The sequence below is a fragment of the Vespa velutina genome, chromosome 23 (genome assembly GCF_912470025.1).
Source record: "Vespa velutina chromosome 23, iVesVel2.1, whole genome shotgun sequence".
Taxonomy (NCBI): domain Eukaryota; kingdom Metazoa; phylum Arthropoda; class Insecta; order Hymenoptera; family Vespidae; genus Vespa; species Vespa velutina.
Window position 1 is genome coordinate 1,115,001 of NC_062210.1, and position 25,000 is coordinate 1,140,000.

The 25,000-nt window shown below is 31.6% G+C and overlaps 1 protein-coding gene across 2 annotated transcripts in view; it reads right to left on the reverse strand.

Annotated features, from left to right (window-relative positions):
• Positions 1 to 25,000, reverse strand: part of LOC124956711 — a 338,980-nt gene that overhangs the window by 134,208 nt on the left and 179,772 nt on the right. For both annotated transcript variants that reach the window (XM_047512882.1, XM_047512883.1), the window contains exon 6: positions 10,282 to 10,371. In XM_047512882.1, the coding sequence (XP_047368838.1) occupies positions 10,282 to 10,371 (90 nt within the window). The remainder of the gene's footprint in view (positions 1 to 10,281; positions 10,372 to 25,000) is intronic.

A 25,000-nucleotide genomic window follows, 5' to 3' on the forward strand; every position in this document is an offset into this window, starting at 1 on the left:
CTAGGATCTTATCTCAGTGAATTAGAAAGACAAGGAATTATCACGAAATCGAAATAATAACGTGTGCGGATAAAACGTTTAGCGTGTAATACGATATGCGCGTGTAAAATCAACGTAGTAATCGTTGTTGAAGGTCCGTAAAGTTTATCGCATGTCGAATGTAACGGAACTTACAATACCTTTTTTCCTCTTTTCTTATCTTTTCTTCACTGTTCTTTTCTTTTCATTTTTTCTCTTTTCCTCTTCTTCCTCTTCTTCTTCTTATTTCAGATTTACACACCATTAAGTATTTTGCAGTATGCACGTTCCATACAACGAAACTAACAATTTCGTAATTCTGTAATTACAAGGCGAAGGTGCATGTGATAACGGTGTTGTAATTTATTTGTATGTGTTATTACAGAACATTAGGCCATTGAACGAGCTCGCGCATGCGATCCTTTTTAAAATAATTATCTATCGAAGTGGTCAATTATTTTCCATATCTAACGATGAAAGAAAATTCATTTTGTCTGTGTATATATGCATATAAAAAGAAAAATAAAAAAATTAGAATGTAAAAAATGCTTCGAGTTAACAAAGCTTCCGTATTAGAGTTAACAAATTGGAACCTGTTGTTCGAAAGTTAATTTGTTAAATGATCGACAAACTTGTCGGAGTATAAATCGATTTGTAAACGTCCGGATAAATCAAAGTTTTGTCAAAATTAACGAGAGGAGATATTTAAAGTACATATGTGATTTATCTGTGAAATATTATTTAACATTAAGTCCAACTAACGAGCTAACTGTACGATTTTTTCTTTTTTTTTTTTTTTTCTTTTTCGAAATATAATTATCGAGCGGAACGATCAATTATTTTTTATACCTGCGATGATGTAAGGAAATTCATTTCGTCGAGTATAAAAAAAAAAAAAGAAAAAGAAAAACGCTTTAAGTTCAACAAAAGCTTCCGGATTTGAATTAATGAAATTTAAACCTGTTGCTCGAATGTAATTTGAGTAAATGATAAGTAAACTTGCTGGAATTTATTTAATTCGACATTTGTCAAATGTCGAAATGATAATCGAAGATTCGTCGAAATTAATCGATTAGAGCATATAAATAGTATATCCAAACGTATGAATATATAGCAATATCACAAAAGTATATAATTTTACAATGATGCTATAATTTTATATTGACAATGTTAAATAGATTGTTGCAAATGGAATATTGCAAGGAATAAATGGAAAATCGAGAGGGAACGTTAAACTTAAATTATCGTCGTTTAATTGAAAATCTCTATGCATTTCCACGGACGATAAATTACGGGATACGTTTGAACTCGCCGCTAAAATACATCGATTATGTATTATTGATGGATACTTAAGAGAGTTAGAGAGAGAGAGAGAGAGAGAGAAAGATGTAGAAGCAGATAAGATTCGAAATGTTTCGCAAAGAGAATTGCTGAATGCTTATCGATCATTTAAATATAGTTATTTTTCTTTTCTTTCTGATTATATAAACGATATTTAATAGTTAGTCAATAAATATATATACATATATAAAATAGTTAACAAGCAGAAATATGTAAATAAAAAAGAAAAATTGATAACGATGCAATTGTACGATTCTTTTTATTTTTCTACGTTTTAATTTTATTGAATTTTACTTTTCTTGTTCTTTCTTTCTTTCTTTTTTTTTTTTTCTTTTTTTTATATCAAAGTAGATATATTCAAAAATATTTGAAATCTAAGACACGTATATATATATATATATATGCATATAATTATAAAAATGCAATGAATATTTAAAAAATGTGTCACGTTCGTTAAATCGTATTATCACGAAGCGTCTTGAAATTGAATTAGTATGATTTGAGATGGAGAATTCATATTTAACACGCTCGTTAATGCACTTAGCCTACTATATATAAATTATGACACATTAAATGTCACGTATGCATCACGGCGATGATTCATCGGTTTTAGATTATATAAATAATTGCGATTTCGTTAGATTTATTTATAACTAAAAAAAAAAAAAAAGATAAATAAATAAATAAATAAATAAATACATAATAGAATACAATTTTGTCGAGAAAATATTTACCTAAGTGCCGAATTAATTAGGTTAATAAACACAGGACAAATGACTCCCGACGTAACGATCATTAAGAGGAACGAGGTCGACGAGTTTATTTTGCATAAATACGGCCATTATCATAAGTCGCGTTATCTAAGCTCGTCTCGTTTCGAAAGGCACGAAGAAGGAAGGAATAAGGTGGAACGTAAATTTTCGCCGTTTTCAACGCGTGATAAATTATCGCGAAACGTGTGTGCGCTCGCTCTCGCACGTTCACTCGTACGTTCGCTTTTTCCAAGTAAACGTGGGACTTTGGTCCATTCCACCCACACATTGGGACCAATAGGGGTCCCAGCGACGACGACGACGACGACGACGACGACGTGTCGGCACGAACGATGTCTTCCGAGTACGTCGATAGAAGAGGCGTTACCACTTTTGTAATATACTAGTAAATACATATCAGTAACTAAAGTCGGTAAATACTCATTGATACATCGGTAGTATGTACTCGTTAATATCCCTTCCGTTATAACGAGATCGGTTCGAGATGCGATCGAAAGGAATGAGAAACCGAAAGATCGATGATCCAATCGATTCACTATCAACTCAAACGAACTCAAGCAATTTAACCAAACCACTGCCGGAAATGATGGTACTCGATTTAAGTACCCGCATATCCTACGTACGTGCTAGAACTCAGCCTTATAATTTTCTACATATCGAGTATTGTTACATTTGAATTATCGAGAATGAGAGATAAGTTAAATATTCTTTGTGTAAATTGTAAATAATTATGAGAAATATCACGTATTTAATTACTTGGGAATTAATTTTTATTTAATTAATTAATTCTTCGAAAATTATTGAACGTCTAATAATAGAATTATCTTATAAAAAACGATCTATAATTTTGCTCAATATCAAATCTCGAATATTAATTCAAGGGATGGTTTCTAATTTTTTTACCTTTTTTATGTTTCTTCTTCTTCTTCTTCTTTTTTTTTTTTTTTTTTTTTTTTTTTAAGGTTTTTCACTCAGATTTTTAAACGCATTTTACAAATATCACAAGAACTAATTGATCAATATCGATCGATTTTTTTTTAAATCAAAGAGTACACTTTGCCCACAGGCAATGAATCTGTAATATCTCGATTCTCTCGAAAAATTCATCAATTTAATTTTTAAGGGAATGAGGAAAATAGAATTGTGCAAAAAATCGGCTAATAAAAATAACATTTAATTTCAAAGCATCAGAGAAAAATTAAAAAAAAAAAAGAAAAAAAAAATAAATAAATAAATAAAAATAAAAAAACCAATTCTTTTCCTACCTCCATGGATTCGCTTTTTCGAAAATTTCATAACATGGATATACGTTCCATCGTTCAAAGAGAAATTTATCGAGCGTAATTATTAAAAATGCGTACGAATTTTTAAAAAGTATCAATTCGAAAAAAAAGAAAAAAACCAAATTAAGAGAACATTTTACATCTTCACGATATAAATATATAATAAGATACGAAGAAAGGAAAAAAAAAAAACACGTAGATTGTCATGTATATTTGGATATGAAAAAAAAATAAACACCTTTCTCCACAAAACCAAGCCGGAACAACTGCTCGTTAAATAAAAAATTTTTAATTAATTTTTCTACATAACGTTTCCAACGTCGTTTAGAGAAAGCAACAAGTTCCTATCAATCTATCTTGCTATAACACATTTACACTTAACTTTGAAGTGTCAGAGAATGATTTAAAAAAAAAAAAAGAGAAGAAAAAAATTCCCTTCTTTTACCATCGTAGATTCACTTTCACGAAAATTTCATAACGCATATATACGTCCGATCGTTCGAAGAGCAATTTATCGAGCGTAATTATTAAAAATGGGTACATAAAAGAGGAAAAAAAAAAAAAAAAAAAAAAAAAAAAAAAAAAAAAAGAAAAAAAAATTCCAAAGAAGAAATAAACGAAAGAAAAGACATACGTTCATATATATATAAAAAAAAAAAAAAAAAAAAAACAAACAAACAAACAAACAAACAAAACAAAAAAAAGAAATTTCAATTGAATAAAAAATACACCATAAAATACGATGAAATGTTTTAAAGCGATAAGCATAAGCGATAATTCTTTTCTTTCTTTCCTTTTCTTTTTTTTCTCTTTTTTTTTTTCCTTTTTTCTCCTTTTCTTTTTCAATATAACCCGTGATCTTTTTTCAACGAACGTTTTCAACGCTCGTTTAGAGAAAGCAGCTAGTTCCTATCAATCTATCTTACTATAACTGACACCACGGGCCATATCCCGTATTCGATATCGAAAGAAGGCATGGCGCAGTACCCGAGATCCCAAGAAGGTTCTAACTAAAGCGTTATGTGCTACAGAAAACGCAGATAAGTTTCACGCCGAGGATTAGTTTCGCCATGGTCTCTCTATGGTGACGGTATGGTGGCGGCGGCAGCGGCATTGCGAACGACTTTATCGTCGGGCGAACGGTCGTAAAGACTACGACCGACCGCTTTCACGAACGAGAACTCCTTAGGCTAAGTTACGCTCTCGTGCTTAACCACGACGAAACTAGACGTTTTGATCTGTGTATTAGAGACTACTAAGTTCTACGATATCGACCGGAAAAAGGGGCAAGTCTCATGTATTCCTTGATCTCCAACCATCTACCATTTTTCATTTAACTTAAGTAATAAATATAACATTTAATCGATTCTTGATATATCAATTAATTTTATTAACTTGTAATAACGGATAATTCGATCGAATTAAAAATATATTGTCGATGTACGTTATTTCTTTTTGCAGAAATGTTAGACTTAGAAAAATAAAAAAAAATAAAATAAAAACTAAGAGGAGTAATAATAGTGAAATATTAAATATGAAAAATTGATGAGTGTGGTTTAATGATAATATGTATATATGAAAAAAAAAAAAAACAAATAATAAATTACAAAAACATAAGAATGATAATGAGATATAATAATAATAATTATTATTATTATATATATTAAATAATAATAATAATAACTATAATAAATAAAGAATTAAAATAAGAACGCTTGAAAGAAACGATAACAAAATAAAATAAAATAAAATAAAATAAAATAAAAAAGACCATAGGTTTTTTTTTAGTGTTATAGGCTACCATAGGACTATCACTTGGAGCTTTACATTTTTTCTTTCTTTCTTCCTAGTTTTTTTTTTTTTTTTTTTTTTTTTTTATTTTCACACACGCGTAAATACGTACGTCCCAAAAACGTCCCAGAATGTTTTTATTACTTCTCGTTATATTTTATATTTTTAATTGCCTCTCACCTTTCTCTTTTATATCGAATAAGAGCACGCAAACAAAAGTGATACGTTTAAAATTAATAAATAAATCAATCGAACATATAGAAAAGAAAGAGAGGGAGAGAGAGAGAGAGAGAGAGAGAGAGAGATAAAGAGAGGGAAAAAGAGACGAGCGAGCTAATCGTTCGAAGTCTCTCGAGATTTCTCTCGATGCAACGACGTTCAATGATTTACGTACCTACCTCTAATTGATCCAACCGTCTCGATACCTATCCGCCGGCATAAAACTAATTTTCTACTCGTTAAAATACCCCATGTCGATACAATTTCCACGCTGTCTATCCCATAATAAGACGAAATCGTATAGATTTCGAGTAGGAAATCGAACGAATGTAATCGAGCATATATATAATTGATTATATATACATTTTCCTGTTTATTATTATTTTATTTATCAACTATTTTCCTAATGTTCAACAATATCATCATATAAATATAAATAGAAAATTCAAGGATTCATTATTAATATGTCTAATAGAAATGAAATTTTATCTAGTTCTTTTTAATAAATACCATAATATTATTATGATATATGATGAGATCTTACAAACATTCTATTAATAATAAAATTCTGATTAATAATAAAAAATTATTTTTCAATATCATTGAACAACATTCGTTAAGCTTTTCCCTTTCCATTTTTTTCTTTCCTCTTTTTTTCTTTTTCTTTTATTATTCTCAACGATATTTTTCAAATAAACTAATCGAACAAAATAATAATATCTAATAAAATATTTAATCAGTATTGAAAGAAAAATAGGAAGAAAGAAAAAATATATTCCAGAGTAAACTCAAGTAAAATCGAACTGTCCAAAATATTGCGATAATAAATTATTGACTCTTCGACATTTTCATCTTTTTTTTTGATTTCAATTTTTTTGTCCTTTGTTTTGTTTTTTCTTTTTTTTTTTTTTTTTTCTTTACATATTTCTCTCTCTCTCTTTCTCTCTCTCTATCTCTCGAACTGCAACAACGATTCGTTTCGGAGCAACTAATCGATGACAAAGCTACAGCTTCGCCAACTACGGGATTACAGTTAGATACTCGAAGATCCGGCCAGCTGGTATGCCAGAGGAAGGAAGAATAAACGACAAAGGCAATTGCATGAGAGAGAGAGAGAGAGAGAGAGAGAGAGAGAAAATGAAAGAAAAAGAGAAAAAGAGAAAAAGAGAGAAAGAGGAAGAGAGAGAGAGAAAGAGAGAGCAATGTGGCGGACAACGCGTTCTGCCGATGGAACGTTTCGCGTTACAATAAGCGAACGTGTTTAGTATTCGTGTAATACAAGCGGTCTTCCTATTGAGTACTAAAGTCACGTGTTTCGTACTTGTCCTACGAGTCTGGTAAAGACAAGCACGATGGGAGAAAACGAACGAACGAACGAACGAACGAACGAACGAACGAACGAACAAACGAACGGACATTGAAAAAGAAATGAAAAGAATGGAATTTTGAAAAAAGAAAGAAGAAAAAAAATTGCTCTTTGAAAATCCATTTAAGGAGTTGACATTTATTAATAGGCAATTAAATAACATATCGTTAAATGGAATATGCTCTGAGTTTATTCTAACAAAAAAAAAAAAGAAAAAAAACCAAATTAGAAGAGAAAGTAAACATAAAAAATGGAAAGAAGGAAAAAAAAAAAAAAGAAAAAAACAGGGAAGAAAGAAAGAACTATTTAGATCGCTTGTTTAGATCCACTTTTTTAAATCCACTTTTATTTCAAAAAATTGTTATACGATTTAATGTATCTGTTAACGTCAATACCGCAGTTACCAATGAAATATTTGAATTATTTCAATTAAAAATATTCATTAAAAATCTTATTTAATGATTTCATTAAAAATAGAAATATTTTGCGATATTAAAGAGCGTAATGCCCAATTGAAAAAAAAACAAACAAACAAATTCCATCCCAATGAAAGGTATTCGTTTTATAAAGATCTATCGTTATTAAAAAATTTCTTCCTTTCAAAATAGATCTACATTTCTCGTATCCATATAAATCCATACGAACGAGATTGTAAATCTCACGATACTTTTTCTATTGAAAATTATTATCTGCTTTTTCTTTTTCTTTTTCTTTTTTTTTTTCGATCGTCATTAACCCAATCACCCTCTTTCCATTTATTCGTCTACGATTTCTCCTTCTCTTGCACCCCCGTCTCAGCTTACCAATTAAACGCAAAATATGATATAAATAAAAACAAATAACAAACGTGATATCAAACGTGATGCAAACGATAAGTGCCATATTGCAAAAGTATCTTCAGAAGGCCAACGGTAGCTCTCAACAAAAGAGTCTAGGAACGAATCAAGAGAAGATTAACGTTTCCAACGTATGTATTCAACACCGGATTACACAGAAAATGGACGTCTTACGTTCCTTAAGTTTCGTCCTAACGATCGAAGTTTATCTTTTCTGATTTATTCCTCTCTCTCTCTCTCTCTCTCTCTTTCTCTCTCTCTTTGACTTACTCTCGGCTACTCGAGTTCTTCCTTCCTGCTTTTAAGAAGTGCTTAAGCTAGAGCCTAATCGGCTACACGCTCGCAACATTGCCAACTATGGGATTACAGTTATCTACATGGAGATATCCTTACTGTATATATATATATATATATATATATATATATATGTATGTACACACACACATGTATCACAAGCGTGTTCGTGAATATAATCAGCTGATCCTCGAAGAAACGAAGAGAGAAAGGAAGAAGGAGAGAATCTACATCGAGGGGACGAAGAATAAAAAAAAAAAAAAAAAAAAAAGAAAAAGAAAAAGAGAGAGAAGAAAAAAAAGAAAGAAGAAAAAGGAGAATAGAAAAGCGTATACAGCAGCAGCAGCAGTAACAGCACTCGTCCCTCTTTCCCCTTTACCCCTCCCTTCCTCCCTTCCTCCCTCTTATCGCGGTATTCTCGTTGGTGGCTACGTAAATGGAAGAATGCAGGAGGAACGCGTCGTTCCAAAGTTGTGCGAAAGGATGGTATGTATGTCCTTCAAATTTAATTAACGTCTTTCCCAACAAAGGACATTGTCTTAATAAGGCCATGCGTTTAATGCCCTAATAGATCGTCTAATATAACTTAGAAGAGATAAAGCATCATGCTCGTTACACACTTACGTTTGTAAAATATATCTATTCTTAATCGAGAAAATTATTAATACGCATGGACAATTAAATAAATTTAAAAAATTATCAGATCAATATGAATATTTAGATATTATTGAAATAAAAATCGATGTTATAGATGTCGACGATGACAAAAAAAAAAAAGAATAAAAAAAAAAGAAAAAGAAAATTCATTTCGCGAATATTTTCATAGATTTCATGTCACTTCATTCTAACATTTTTATTTAACATTTTTTAAACAATCACCAACGAACTTTGCTCGTTGTAATAATGTTGGTTGTTTTTTTTTTTTTTTGCTTTTTTTTATTTAAATCTTAACGATAAATAAAATGTATATACGTAAATACGTACGTACGTATCTATGTCATTCCAATGGAATCCAAAATACTCTTTCTTTAATATTTATACCACAGTTAAGATTATTTCAGCGGATTGACTATAACATCGGCATTCCATATAATTCCAGCATTCCATTATTCATTTTTTATTAATCGTATACCGTTCGTTGACAAAACGGCAGCCTTGCGAAGCTCGGAGTTACAGTTAGACGTAAGGTATCCTTGAATCCGAGCGTATAGAGAAGAGAGAGAGAGAGAGAGAGAGAGAACTAAGAAGAGTAAAGAAGAAAAGAGAAGAAGGAGGCGGTGAACGGAAGAGAAGAAAGGAAAGGATGAGAAGAAGGATAAGGATGAGGAATAGAAGAGGAGGTAAAGAGAGAGAGAGAGAGAGAGAGAGAGGTCCGGGAAGATTCAAAGTACGTAAATAGATGCAACTCGGGAAGGATGCGGGGGCGTGTGAACCGAACTTAAAAGGCCCACGTGATGGTGGTGGGTGTGCCTTCTTGGCTTCCGCATACTCCTCCGTAGTCAACGCGAGTCTTATCTCTTCTCGCAACGAAAGCAAAATGCTAAATGTTCTTCTCTCTATATATGTATATATATATATATATATATATATATATATATATATATATATGTATAGATACAACACATAGATAAAATACATAACACATATAACACACACATATATATATATATATATATATATATATATTTTATATATATATATAAATGTAGGTATATATTTCTTTACGTAGACATTTCTCATGCGGATTTATGTGGAGCGACGTATTGTAAATCGTAATAAAGCGGAGATCGCGTTGAACGAAGACGAACGGCTTCTCCTTCCTTCTCCCTTTCATGGATTTAAATGCTTAGCGGTGTCCCTTTGCCGTGCGGGCGCGTATGTATGTTTATATGTATGTGTGTGTAAGTGTGTGTTTTTTTGTATGTTTCCGTTCTCACCGAGGTAGTAATACCAAGTGACACGAACTTCGTGGAATTTCCTATCGTCGTCGCATCGTTTTTTTTAAACAGGATTCACGAGAAAAAGAGGTAAGGGGTTCCTTATACTCACAAAGTTACGAAAAGTGGTGAGTATTACTATATTTCAAATATTCATATACGTACCACCTTATAGACTTTTAGATTTTCTAGTAAAAATTTTAATAACTGTGATCTATCTATTTACGTACGTGTTTATATGTGTTTATTATTATTTTTTTTTAATTCAAATGGACCAACTTCAATGGATTTAATTCGATATTAAATGGATTGATTTCAGATAAGAAAAAAATAAATAATTATCATATTAATAATAATACATATATATATATATATGTTTTTTTTTTTTTTACTAAATATTCTGATTGACAAGGAGAAACTTACCGGGCAATGTAAGACCACATGTCAAAACGTGTTCCGGTATATCATGAATCGTTCTGGGTGAAGTGACTTCGTCGACTCGTTTTTTCGTTCCTGAAACAGAAACCAAAAGGGATCTCGTTACTTTCCCGCATACTTTGCAAACACGTGAGGACCACCCTCACGTTTGAATTCATCCTCACAACAATGTGGGACCCATTATTCGGTAATATGAGTCTACTACATACAGGATACCATGAGGATACCATGAGGATACTATGAGAATGGTATGAGCAATACATATCCTTGATAAAAAGGATTCATTAAATCATCTCTATCGGGATATCGATTACTATTGTAATATTTTATTGTATAATACTACTAGAAAATTGTTCTATGATATCAACTTTATTGTCTTTCATGATATCATGGAATACATCAAAGAGTCTGAAGTTTCGATGGGAAATGAAAACAAAAAAAAAAGAAAAAAAGGGAAAAAAAAGAAGAAAAACAGAATGAAAAAAGTCAAATTTAATCGTAAGTAAAGTGATTGTAATGTAATTAATAATTAAATTATATATATATTTGTATCATAAAAAAAGAAGAAAATAAAAAAATAAAAGACGGATATATTTCAAGTGCTCGAATTAAATGAGATCAAATATTCAAAATAAAATCATTTTAATAATAATAATTAACAATCAAACTTGTAAATTTAAATCTTGTGAATTTCAAGATACGTACACTACGATATCGAACTCACGTAGGAAAGATTTTCTCGTAGCACGAAACAGAAATCAGCTGACCGTGTATAGTCATTCTCTCTCTCTCTCTCTCTCTCTCTCTCTCTCTCTCTCTCTCTCTCTCTCTCTCTCTCTTTCACAGAATGACCTCGCCCTTAAAGCGAATATAGAGATTGGCAGTAGCCAAATCATATTTAATAGTAAAAGTCGGTACGTTTCACTGAACCACTCGCCTCCGCGTCTACAACCCACCACCCCTCCTCCTCATCTCTCTCTCTCTCTCTCTCTCTCTCTCTCTACTCATAGAACGGTCAATCAAGAGAATAATTACGTATGGAACATTAATTTCATTGGCTCCACCTTTACACATATACATATGCACATGGATATACATACATACATATTATCATAATCTCTATCTATGCAAATGACAGGACGCGATGTTTTCCAATTTGAAAACTTTCCATGGATCTTAACAGGTGGGGAAAAAAAAAAGACAGAAATGAAAGAAAAAGAAAAAAGAAGAAAAAAAAGAATAAAAAAAAATAAAAAAAAAAAAATAAAAAAAAAATAAAAAGGAAAAAAAAAATCCTTCCCTCGTTGAAGTCTATTAAGTTCTCTCATTTCGTTTACGTGACGTATATCTAAGTATTTACGTTGTTATACTCGTTTAGACGGGTAGTCGAGAGAAGTTACGAGTACGTTGCACTTGAGTAAACTTACGTGGATTCGCAGGATTAACCTTCGCTCTCGCTTTCTCTCTCTCTCTCTCTTTCTCTCTCTTTATTCTTTTTCTTCTTCTTCTTCTTCTGTGTATAGCAGACACTTTGACTTTCCTTCTTCGTTGTATTTTAAACCGAGACGAACGCGAAAGAAGAAGACATACATACATACATACATACATATATACATACATAGATATATGCATACGTGGTAGACTCGAAAGACGGATATGCATGCGCCTGCATACTCGCCGCCACTCATCTTGAGACGTTTGCATCGTGAACTTGGTGTCGCGTCCGCGTCCGCGTTTGCCGCGTCGGCGTCGCATCGTCTTTTGCCGCCTCTCTGATATCTCTTTTTATCTTTCTCTATCTCTCTCTTTCTCTCTTTCTCTCTCTCTCTCTCTCTCTCTTTCTTTCTTAAATGCCTTTTAAACGCGGCTCTTTCTTTGTACGAAATAGCCAATTGCACTTTCAAATGAAACGTTCGACGTTTTATCAACTTAATTGGTAATGTCTTTTAATTAATTTATTCGTCATAGAACAATGATGATTTATTAAATCTTTCATAGTTATTCGTCATTTATCTCATTTTTTGGTTTTATTTATTTATTTATTTGTTTGTTTGTTTGTTTATTTAGGTTTTCTTTTTTGCATGCGATTTTTATTCCTATTATTATTATTATTATTATTATTATTTATATTATTGTTGTTGTTGTTTATTTTTTTTTCTTCTTCTTCTTCCTTTTCTTTCATTTTCTCACGATTTTATCACGTGTGGCTTCGTTCGTTCTTTCCCTCTTTTTTTTCTCTCCTTTTCTTCAGCTTTTTATAAAGCATCGAATAATTACAATTTTTTTCTTTTTTTTTTTTTTTTTCTTTTTTTTTTATGTATATACACGTACACTACACAGCAATCGATAGTTTTCAAGTTTTATAGACTATTTATTAGATGATCATGTCCACGATAGATTAATAAATGTCGTTTATAATTACTTCCACGTAATAATATTGTAAATGTTAGATAGTTCGCAAATTAACATATATCACGTTGATATATCAATCGCGTTAGTGACGGATGAAACGTGTTAACGTGAAAATATAATCATTACTCGATAGGTTATTATGGACGTTTTACGAAATTACCATTAATTTCTAATTCATTTGGACATGTTTATCGTATAATATCCGAATTTTAATGTAAATAAATATTTCAAACGTTTTATCGTACGTTAATTGGAAATGAGAGTCTTTCTTCGTGTTCTTTTTTTTTCTTTTATATATATATACATATATAAAAAGAGAATAAAGAAAAGTAATAATAACAAAAAAAAAAAAAAAAAAAAAAAAAAAGAAAAGAGAGAAGAGAAAAAGAAAAAAAGTAAAAGATATGTTTAACGACGGACAGTAATAATATGTTAAAAATTCAGGCGCCATTTATAAGGAAGCACTAATATCAAATCAGTCGGTAAACTCTCTACTTCATTCGCGGCAATATTCCGTTCAGCCAATTAGTGTTTGCTATTTGCTCATGGGCGTTATTAACCGATTAGAAGACATTTTACTATGGAGGCTAATTGCAGGTTCTCGCGTTAGGATAAGTTTATCGCGTCTCCGTTCTTCCAGGTAAATCGATTCTTTGCGATACAGAGTCGCGATTACTTTCCATCGTCCCTCGTGACGTACGTATATATCAATTAAAATTAAAAAGAATGCCAATAAAATGTTTATCTTTAAAATCTAGAAAATAAATTCTATTTTGTTAATCAATCATACCCAAACATCGTTAAAACATATTAGTATTTAGACATTTCTTTATAATTTAATAAAATAGTACATATATATATATATATATTTTCTTCCTTTTTTTTTTTTTTAACAATAAAAGTATTAGGAATGCTTATATTATTATTATAATTTATGTATTATATTATTAAAAAGTTTCGTACGATTGTTTTCGAACGAAGTCATTTTTCATATTAAAAATCAAACGGGAACTTTCGGATAAAATCTGTAAAGGGATAAAAAAAAGAAAAAAAAAAGAGAAAAAAATTTTTACGTAAGAGTCAATGAAATAATATGAAAAAGAAACGGGGAAAAAGAAAAACAAAGGATAAAAAAAAGAAGCAGAAAAGAAAAAAAGCAGAAAAAAAAGGAGAAGAAAGTAAATAAATAGAAATATATTAAACGCATAATAAATCAATCGAGAGGTGATAGTTAAATGCGTGGAAATTCACGGGAAAATTTCAATGCCGCGAGTCATTAAGGGAAGGGCGTTAATGACGTGTGGTAATTACCAGTTACCGGACTGCTAGAGAGACAATGGTCGGACGGGTGCATCCACTGACTACTAATAGACCTGAGAGGAAAGTAGTCGTCGGTTGGGGCGCGAAAACAAAGCCAACCATCGAGAGTGCAAAAGAAATGCAATTATCATTGATTTATCGCGACGTTCGTGGCATTCTTGGAACTCGTCGATCATCTCGACGTACGAATGAGAAAGAAGGAGATACTGAAATTGCACAATCATTTATTTTCTCTCTCTCTCTCTCTCTCTCTCTCTCTCTCTCTTTCTCTCTTTCTCTTTGTCTGTTCTTTAGAATTATCAGCTTAACAAGAACGAATATAATTCATTATAAGGGTTTCAAGTTTGTTTTATGTTTAACATTAATTCGTCGTACACGCTGATTATTTATGTATATATGAATAAAAGAATTATATTTTAGAAAATTAATAACATTTAAGAGAGAGAGAGAGATAAAAATTATATAAATATATAAGGATATTTGGAATTAATCAAAGTTAGATACGAGTAATCGAAAAATTTGTACAGCAATTATGTATACGTAATGTTATGAATATAATTTATATTATATCGACAACATTTGATTATCTATATAATGCAACTACAATATAATAAATAATAATAAATAATAATGATAATAAATATTTGTAAATGTTAATAATATTTTATAGAAATAGAAATGTTTAATAGGAAAGTATATTTGCAATTAATTCTACAAAAATTTTTACGACTTAGTCAATTATATTTCCATTGTAAACATGAATAAATCATAAGAATGATATTTGAAGAAAAAAAAAAAAAGAAAAAAAGGACCAGAAAAAGAAATAATAATATTTAAAAGATTAGACGTTTTATTAAATGAAAATTGTTTATATACAAATAAAAAAAAAAAAAAAAAAAAAAAAAGGTAAGCACATAAGCCCGTAATACGGAAATTTACACAGTAGACATGTATAAAATATACTTATGAATATAACTTGCATTACGTCGGTTTACACACGTATGATACAAGAGTGATATTTGAAAGAAGAAAAACGAAAGGAAGAAAGAAAGAAAAAAGAAAGAAAGAAAGAAAGAAAAAAAAATTGATAATATTTAAAAGATTAGACATTTTAAATGAGAAATTATATATTCAATTAAATAAAAAAAGTTAGGACATAGTCCGTAGTCCGGAAATTTGCACAGCAGGCATGGGTAAGCATAGTATCGATATAATAATGTGTCTTCCTCATCTGGCATCGTCATAGGATCATTGACATGATGATTTAAACGGATGAGTGAAAGAGAGAGAGAGAGAGAGAGAGAGAGATATGCATGGGGAGAGACGATCGAGGTCACCGACACGCAATCACACGCTATTCCATGCGTTGCAATTGATGCAGCTGTTAATACACTCACACATACACACACATTCACTCTGATTCTTCTACAAAACTTCATTGTTTTGTTAATATAATGTAAAAAATCAATGGAAAATTTATTGAATCCGTTCTGTTCCAAACGATGATCGATGATATTTTCTTTCTTTCATTTTTTCTTTTTTCTTTTTCTTTTTTGTTCTTTCTTTCTTTTTTCTTTTTCGTTTGAAACGATAAAATAACAATTCAAATATTTATTTGATAATATTAACATTATCGAATACTTCGATAAACGAAGAGGAAGTGGCTCAAACGTGAAAGCTATCACGTACATATATATATATATATATATATATATATATATATATATATATATATATATATATATATATACCTTCTTCGATTAACTCTTAACCGAGAAGGTTGATTGGATTTTCTTAGTTTACGACACGTCGTTTGCAACTCCAAACGTTTCTATTCCTTCGTCCCTGTCACCTTCCATCTTATGGATGCGACCTTTGGATGCTTGTCCATCGTTTCATATGAATACTAAACTATGCTTGCGATAGTAACAGCAATTGAATGTATCGATAAGTCGAAGACCCAACAATGAGATATAAAGGGTGTCAAATATAATTAAATCTTTGAAATTAATTAATAAAAAAATTGTGTTTATTTGAAAGATCAAAAAGTTCCTAAGCGATTATAACAATGGATTATTATTATTTTTTTTTTTTTTTTGTTTCTTCGAGACTTTTTAGCTCGACATTTTATTTGTTTGGTTTTCTTTTTTTTTCTGTTTTTCTTTCTTTTTTTTTTCTATTCAATTGTACAATAGTACGAGACTAGGAACTTTTTGGAGCGCTTTCTCTAGAAATCAAAAAAAAAAAAAAAAAAAAAAGGAAAGAAGAAAAAAAAGAAATTGTTCTTGTATTATTAAGAAATCCATTAAATTTGTCAATGATCGAATCAATATATCGTCAATGTCATTGGCTTTGAAAAGGATCGATTAGAATCAATTGAAACTTATAAAAACTATTGGCTGCACCCGGAAACAATTAAGATCTCGAATAAGTAAGTGGGTACGATTTATTCGATCGAAGAGCTTTGAAATTTCGGAATGCATTTACAAAATGTTTTTCTCTTTTCTTTTCTTTAATCGATCACCGTACGACGGCCGAATGAATGAACTTTTTTCTCTCATCGTTTTGATCTCTATGTTTTTTTTCTTTCCTTTTTTTTTTTTTCCTTTCCTTATCCCCTCGAACTCGAAATTCAAATTGCAGGATAATTCTATTTGTCGTTCTATTAAATATTTCTAACTGGTCGAATAAGTGTAAGGCCATTTGGAGGACGAGACGCAACGATGTGAAAGACCCATCTAATTCGATTGAGAAAGACAGGAGAATTAAGGGTCTGGATTAATCCAATTGTCTTCGGTTCTAATTCAATTGTGAAGAAATTAAAAATCAATAAGTACATTATATGGTAAAGTACGATAGAGAGGTACAGTCGGTATCAACGTTTATGGTTGTACTACGTTATTAGAACAATATTGAGATATGAGATATTTGATAAGGGGATTATCGATTTGGTAGGTTAATATTGTAATCGATATTGAAAATTTCCAATGAACTTTTTAGCTTCTAATTCGATCGTAGAAAAATTAAAGAACAATAAATCGTTATAAACGATTACGATTTATTGTTTTTAGAACATTGAAACGGGGATGAAAGTAAGATTGATCAATTAGAAAGGAATAGATTTTGTTTGAAATAATTTGTTACTTTATATTTAAACAATGTTTAAATTATATGTATAATTTAATTAAACTTCTTAATTATAAAGAAAAAACGATTACAATGACGATGTTAAGGAGCAATATTTTTTTTTTTTATATTTATATATACACACACATATATACATGTATATATATAAAACAGAATACTACAGTGTTCAGCTATAGACTTTGAAAATATTTATATATATGTAATCCAGTTAAACGTCTTTTTCATTACTTTTATATATACATAAAATTTTTATATAAATAAGTCCAGATAAACCGGTCTGATGGTTGTTTTTAAATATTCTGAGGATTGAACGTGTTTACGTTCATACGATCGTAAAAATTAAAAAATATTAGAAAGTAATAAATATTCGATATGCGATGTAATCGATCATAACAATTTTTTTCCTTTTTTTTTTTGCATTGCCAATGAAAAAGAAAACAATATATTAGAATTAACATTCGAAAGGAAATTCAAGATCAATAGATTATGATATAATATAGAGTATGATAGAATCGTTATCGAGGATTAAGATTGATTCATGAAGATGTTAAGATATTTGTAGATACAGATGGGACAGATGAGAAGGAAACGTGGGGTTGAAGAGACGAGAACAGAGAGAGAGAGAGAGAGAGAGTGGAGGGGAGGGGAGGGGAGGGGAAGGGAGATTGTGTAGATATTAAATTAATTAAAAAAGAGTAAATATTGATGCGAACGTTTGAAATTAAATACAATCGATCGTAGATCTTTTACAAAGAACTTTTTTTTCTTCTAACCTTGCAACATCTCTCTCTCTCTATCTCTCTTTATCTCTCTATCTCTATCTCTCTCCCTCTCTTTGGTTAATGTATATAGATGAGAGAATATAGAGGTGAATAGCCTCTATTGTAGAAGCCGCTTGATTCTCGCTTAAGTAGATATGATTGAGGAGGGCCGCTGTAGGGAGGATCAATGAGTTACTAACAATAAGTATAGTAAGGCTATGAAACAAACGTTCAATCAAGCTGCCTAGGGATGATCGGCCGTGGTATATGTACATATATCAAAACGTTTTAATTCGATCGGGGGTGGAGGGTAAAGGGACGGGGGAGGATGGGAGGGGGTACTCTACCACCAGGTGCATCTGGTAGTCACTACCAGAAGCGTTTACCAACGTCTTGGTTCGATGATCGATCCTATCATGAACGATTCCACCTTTCGAAAAGACAATGCACGCTTAAAATACAATGGAAGGGAAGGAAATGACGGACGGAGATTGATAATTTCGTTCATTGATAATTTTTTTCTTTTTTTTTTTCTTTTTTTTTCTTCCTTTCTTTTTTTCTTTCTCTATCGTACCAACGTTTTGCATGAAATTCTTATTTTAGATTTTAATACTTTGCATGATATTATTAATAATGTTCAGTGTTTGGAAAAATGTTTAATTATCATTTATATAAATGTTTTTTTAAATATATATATATATATATAAAAATAATAATAAAATATATAATAGTAAATAGGATTATATACGTATCTCTATATACACAATGAATTTAATATAACAAAAATTGTAACAATTATTTGCATATTTTTTACAATTTAATATATCATCATCTTTAAAACATTTAGAAAAATTCTATCTACTATAAAAAACAATTTTAATACTTTTTATTCTTTTAGAAATCATTGTATGTACGTGTGTGTGTGTGTGCGTTTGTGTGTGTTCAACGCTTAACGAAACTGTGAGTACTCGTTCTCACCGAAGTGCGAGCGAGAATAAATAATAAATAATCTCGTGAGACTTGTATACCAAGTCATAAGAGAAGAAACACTCACGAAGCTTACTCAAGAGGGTCGTTTACCTCTGGATGAAATTTCACGGTAGGGAATATAATCGTGCACATACGTGCGCGCGCGCGCAAGCGCGCTAAATGAAGAAGTTGTTATATGCCTTAATGGTTTCAACCTACAGAAAACAGATCGTTCTATATTTCTACCAAACATCTTTTTTTTTCCCCTTCGTAAAAAAGAAATTTGATTTATCATACACGAAACATATAAATGAAGAATTCATTACAATAAAATTGAACTTATTCTTATTACAAATCACATGACATATCATTAAATTAATCCGATATTTTTACGTAGATTCATCGATCGTGTACTTGTTATTTTTCTTTCTTTCTTTCTTCTTTTTTTCTTTTATTTTCTTTTTTTTTTCCTTTAATAGTTATAAAATCAATTCATTATGCAATCAATCGAATCGATCATTAAAACAAATATTTATTTAAAACGTGTAATATGCGAGATGTCGAAGACAGATGACAAAAGAAAAAAGAGAAAAAAAAATAGAAAAAGAAAAGAAACGAAAAGAAAAATAAATTGCAATAGCAATTGGAGTAATAAAAAGGGAACAGAAAAAAAAAAGAAAAGAAAAAACCCCGTTCAAAGAAAATCGAATAAGATTCGATGTTTCTCTCTCTCTCTTTCTCTCTCTCTTTCTCTCTCTCTCTCTCTCTCTCTCTCTCTCTATTTCGAGAAATGTAAGAAAAAAAAGAAAGAAAAAAAAAAAAGAAAGAAAGAAGGAAATAAAGATGAGAGAAAAATATTACCGTCGACTTTGTAAGATATCAGATTTATTTTGCTTTTTATAAAAGAAACGCCGAGATGCCGCCGTAATAAGCGAATATAACTGATTCCATTGGATCGTCCCACCCCACCCACAACCCTCCCACTCCACATTTCCCATCCAGTGGCTCCATCAAAACACCTTACTCCCCACCACCATTTACCATCGCCATAGACTTTCGTGGATGTTTTGTGAGTTAAGTTCATTCAGGCGTGGGTTGCGGTTTTATGTCATGTTACCAGGGATATGTCCTATGTGGAAGTAGACCTGGGACTCACGCGAAAAGGAGTAGGTTGATGTTAGGGAAAGGCTCGAGAACGAGTAAGTATGTTGGTGTACGTTAGTAAGTAAGTTTATATGTGAAAGAGAAAGAGACAGAGAGACACAGAGAGATAGAGATAGAGAGAGATAGAGAGAGAGAGAGAGAGAGAGAGAAGTCAATGAGTGGCACGTGCTAATGAAACGCGACAACCAACGCGAAGTCATGTCCGATCGCGTGGCGACGAACGCCAAGAGCAAACCGCCCCGCAGGTTGCTCGATCGTGACGGCAGGACGATGAACGGGCGAGCATGTAATGTCCGATTATGCACTTGATCGAGAGGTGATCTCGATAAATCGCCGAAAGCCATTGAAAGATAATCTCAGATAATTCAGTTCTAAATATTTCCATTGTATTTGTTTATGCGTTCTTTGTTTCTTTTCCTTTTCCTTTCTCTTTTATTCTCTTTCATTTTTTTGCCTCTGCTGTTTTTCGTTCATTCGTTTGTTTGTTTGTTTGTCTCCTTTTTTTTTCTTTTCCTTTTTTCTTTTTTTTTTTTTTTTTTTTTTTTTTTTTTTTTTTTTTTTTTTTTTTTTTTTGATGCAATACAAATTATACGGACCATTTAAAGCGTCTCAAGATTAATAATGTTGCCGATTATAATCGTAATCGAAGAATTAAAATAATCATCAAACAATTGTTAAATAAGGAAAAAGAAATTGTTATATAAATAAATATATATATATATATTGTAAATAAATAATTCATTCGTATTTATCGATGACATTTTTCTAATAATATTATCGATCGATATACAAAATTATTAAATTCTGTAAAATCATTAATTTGCTCGAGATATTCTTGAAACTTATCGATTGCAAAAAGAATGAAAAATTAAACCATTTCCTTTAAACAGGACAGTCAAAGGAGGAAAAGAATAGCATGCAAGAGAGAAAAAGCAGAAAAAAATGAAGGACATGAATCGTTTGTCAATAAATAAATAAATAAATAAATAGAAGAAGAAAGTAAGCTAAACGTCATCGAAAGATAATTTTAACAATTACGAATAATCCGCTAGTCATTGGGAATGATTGATCGATCGAACGACATTAAAACGTTTATCTTACGGATCTTCGAAATTCAAAATGATCGATAATACAATTGTAAAATAACGATAACTCATAACGAATAACTAGATAATATTAAAAGACCATTACAAATTGTGGAATGATGTTTAGCGAGATTTAACCCGATTAGCGAGCTTCGGACGCTCCTTTGTTTAAAGAAAAAATTCGCGAGAAAATGTGAAAAATTCTAGTTGGCATTGGAAGCAAGCGGCCGTCGTTCGTAGAGAGAAAAAAAAGGGAGTGGGGAGGGAGGGGCAGGAGGAAAAATATAAACAGAAAAAAAAACCTTTTTTCTAGGAAGGGAAAAAACTGTAAAACTGTAGTATGTAACTAGGTATATCGAACTGTGTCGTTGTCCTGTTTCATTAGCAGTCGTATACCCATTGACGAGTTCGTTACTCCGTTCATTCAGTGTCCTAGCGAGAGGAGGCAGGCAGGTCACTTGCCTCTCTCTTTCTATCTCTTTCTCTATCTCTGTCTCTCTTGGTCTCTGTAAATACAGACACCGGAGAGCGAACGGAGTCGCCGTTCCAGACACAAAAGTCAAGGAACCTTTGGAATAGCAAGAGCCGCTCTCGCCAATTGCCGTCACCACCGGCACCGTGTGCCCGTAACAGTCCGCAACGGTCCGCGGTATCTGCGGTCGCTCGATCTTGGACTTAAAAGACTCTGAGCTAAAAGCCCTGCCGAACGAGTACTACTCCTCACCATCACCCCACTATCACCCCACTCCCCTCCCAATCCCTTATTCTGTCCTTCTCATTCTTCTCTTCCTCCTGCTCTTCCTCTTACTCTTCTTCTTCCTTCTCTTCCTCCTTCCTATCCTGTGTCATTTTTATTCCTCGCATTTCCTTCTCCTTCTTCTCTACCTCTTCCTCTTTCTCCTCTTCCTCATCGTTTTACAGTCTTTATCGTGACGTCGGTCCAATCAGTCATTCCCTTTTACTGCTTTCTTTTTCCATCCTTCGTTTTTTTTTTTTCGTTTGTTTTTCTTTTTCTTTTTGTTCTCCTTTCTCTTTTTTCTCTCCTTACTGTTTCTTCCTTTGTCGCTCTTTACTGAATCTTTCTTTGTTTTTCTTTTTTCTTAACTTTTTCTTTTTTTTTTTTTTTCTTGTTTTTCTCTCTCTCTCTCTTTTTTATTATTATTATTATTATTATTATTACATCATTGTTATTTATATTCTTTTGTTGTTGTACAATTTTATAGAGAAGAACTTTCTTCTCGATGATATTATTATTTCGTAATTCGTAATTTCTTGTTTTGTTTTTTCTTTTTTTTGGTTTTTTTTTTTTCGTTCACGATTACTCCATTATTATTCATTATTGTCAATGATACATATATATATATGATTTTTATTTATTATATAGCTTTGTAAAAAAACTTTTACTTCTCGATGATATTTAATATTGTTCATTTTCTTTTTTTTTTTCAATTTCCCTTTTCCATTATAATTAATTCATTATTATTCGAATAATTATTCATATTATATATAATATGCCTTTTTTCTTTTAATTGTCTAATTTTTTTCTTCGTTTATTTATTAATTTATTTATATTTGTGTATCGTCTCTCTCTCTCTCTCTCTCTCTCTCTCTCTCTCTCTCTCTCACTTTCTCTGATCTTTCTATTTCAACTCGAGATAACACGTCTCCGAAAGAAAATATATTTTAATTAACGTCCATACTCCTTTTTTGGGAAAATTTTCAGAACTCCAGAACGAGATCATAATCCATAATTCTTTTACGTCGTTTACGTAAAATGCGATGTGGAAATATGATATCAAAATTTGTCTCCGTATAACGAAGTACATACATACATGCATACATACATTTGCACGTGTCGGAGATTACAGCTGATATTTCAATGATAAAGCATCGCGAATTCGTGGGTTCTCCTTTTTAAATGGGGAATAGTTGCATGAGAATAAGGGTGGGGAGGGTAGGGGAGGGGAGGGGAAGGGACGGTCGGGGTCGGTCAAAGAGGGTGGAGAATGGAAGGATACAAAATAAGATCTCTCTTAAGCAACAAAATAAAAGTAATAAAAATAAAAGAGAATAATTGAAGGAAGGAAGGAAGGATGGAGGAAGAGAGGGGGTGAAGGAAGGAACGTGGGAGGATAAGAAACGAAAAAAAAAAAAAAAAGAAAAAAAAAGAGATCGGCCCAGTCAGGTCCAGTTGAGTCGAGTCGAGTCGAGTCGGAGTCGAATACAATCTGGTCCAGTCCGGTCCGGTCACGAAACTTCAAAGTTCCCGGCATGGAACGGTTCGAGGTTCGGACGAGTTAAGAGACTCTCGGTGTAACGAAGAGACGGGAGTGACTCGTTTGGACTTCTACGGCGAAAGATCGAGTGACAAGCGAATACGCCGACAATTTGCATACCCGTTCGTTACAATCACGCCCTCGTGCCGCGCGAAAGTCATCGCTCGTTAACGACGTCCCTTAGTAACGAAATACTCTCTCTGTCTCTCTCTCTCTCTCTCTCTCTCTCTCTCTTTTTCTCTCTGTTCGTTTCTCTATGTATCTCTTTTTCTTCCTTTAGCACCTCATCTAATCTAAGATACATAAAAATCAAATGCCATATCTAAATTTCCATTAGATTCTGATCTGTTCTTTTTTGTTTTTGTTTTTGTTTTTTCTTTTTTCTCTTCTTCCTCTTTTTTCCCTTTTTTTTTTTTTTATAATACCAACGAGTCCGCCTTCATTTTTATATATTTTTTTCTTTTTAATATCGAATTGATCGATAAATCTTATTTGTTATTGTATATTATAATTATATTTTTTATAATTAATTGATAAGTGTTGTATGATAAATCATATATAGTTGTATTAAATATATATATATATATATATACGTATATCTTGATTTAACGTGCAATATATGCTCCGAAAGATATTATTATACGATAATGCAAATATAAAAAGGTATGCAACAATACTTACAACCCCCGCGCTTATTCAAGTTAATCAATTCAAGCTAATCAAGTTAACATATACAAAAGAACAAAAAAAAAAAAATAGAGAAAAAAAGAAAAACAAAAAAGAAGTTGAAATCAACGAAGTTCAAATATCATAATAAAAACGATTAAAAAATTTTTCAATAATGTCGTAATATTTAAAAAGGAATCAAGAAGAAAAAGAAGAAATACGAAGAATAAAAAGAAGAAGAAGATAATATTGAAATAGATTTCGTCTGATAAAAACTCTCTCTCTCTCTCTCTCTCTCTCTCTCTCTCTCTCTCTCTCTCTGACTGTCTCTCTGTGATCTGTTAATGCAGTAAATTTTTTCGCAGTAGTACCTACTTCGGACGACAAACACGAGTGGTAATTCAGTTCGCGAGACAACGTCGAAGAGAAAGACTTTTCAATAGTCATCGTGGTAGGAAGTGGGCACTCTTTGGATGGCTCGGAGTATCGCCCACGCCTTTCGTTCTTCTCCTAGGAAATTTCAAGTTCGTCGTCTATTCGGCTTTGTACGGGTCGTTTGTGCTAGAATAAGAAGTCTTCGTTGCTCGGTAAATCATATAAGCCGTATGCGTAAAAGTCCGTCGAGAGAAGTAAGAGAGGCAAAAGAATAAGAATATACGAATACTTGGTACGAATACGAATACGAAGAAAATATAATAATAGTATGAGTGTAGAGTGGCTGTTACGGCAGCTGACGCGGCTTGAACTAGAGAAGTCATTCTTCTGAAAGAAACTTCTTGGCGAATCACTATTACCGCACGTCGCGAGACGAGAGAAGAGAGAATTCGAGAAGGTGAAGGAAGAAGAAGAAGAAGAGAAAAGAAAATAAAAAGAAAAAAAGAGAGAGAAAAAAAAGGAAATAATA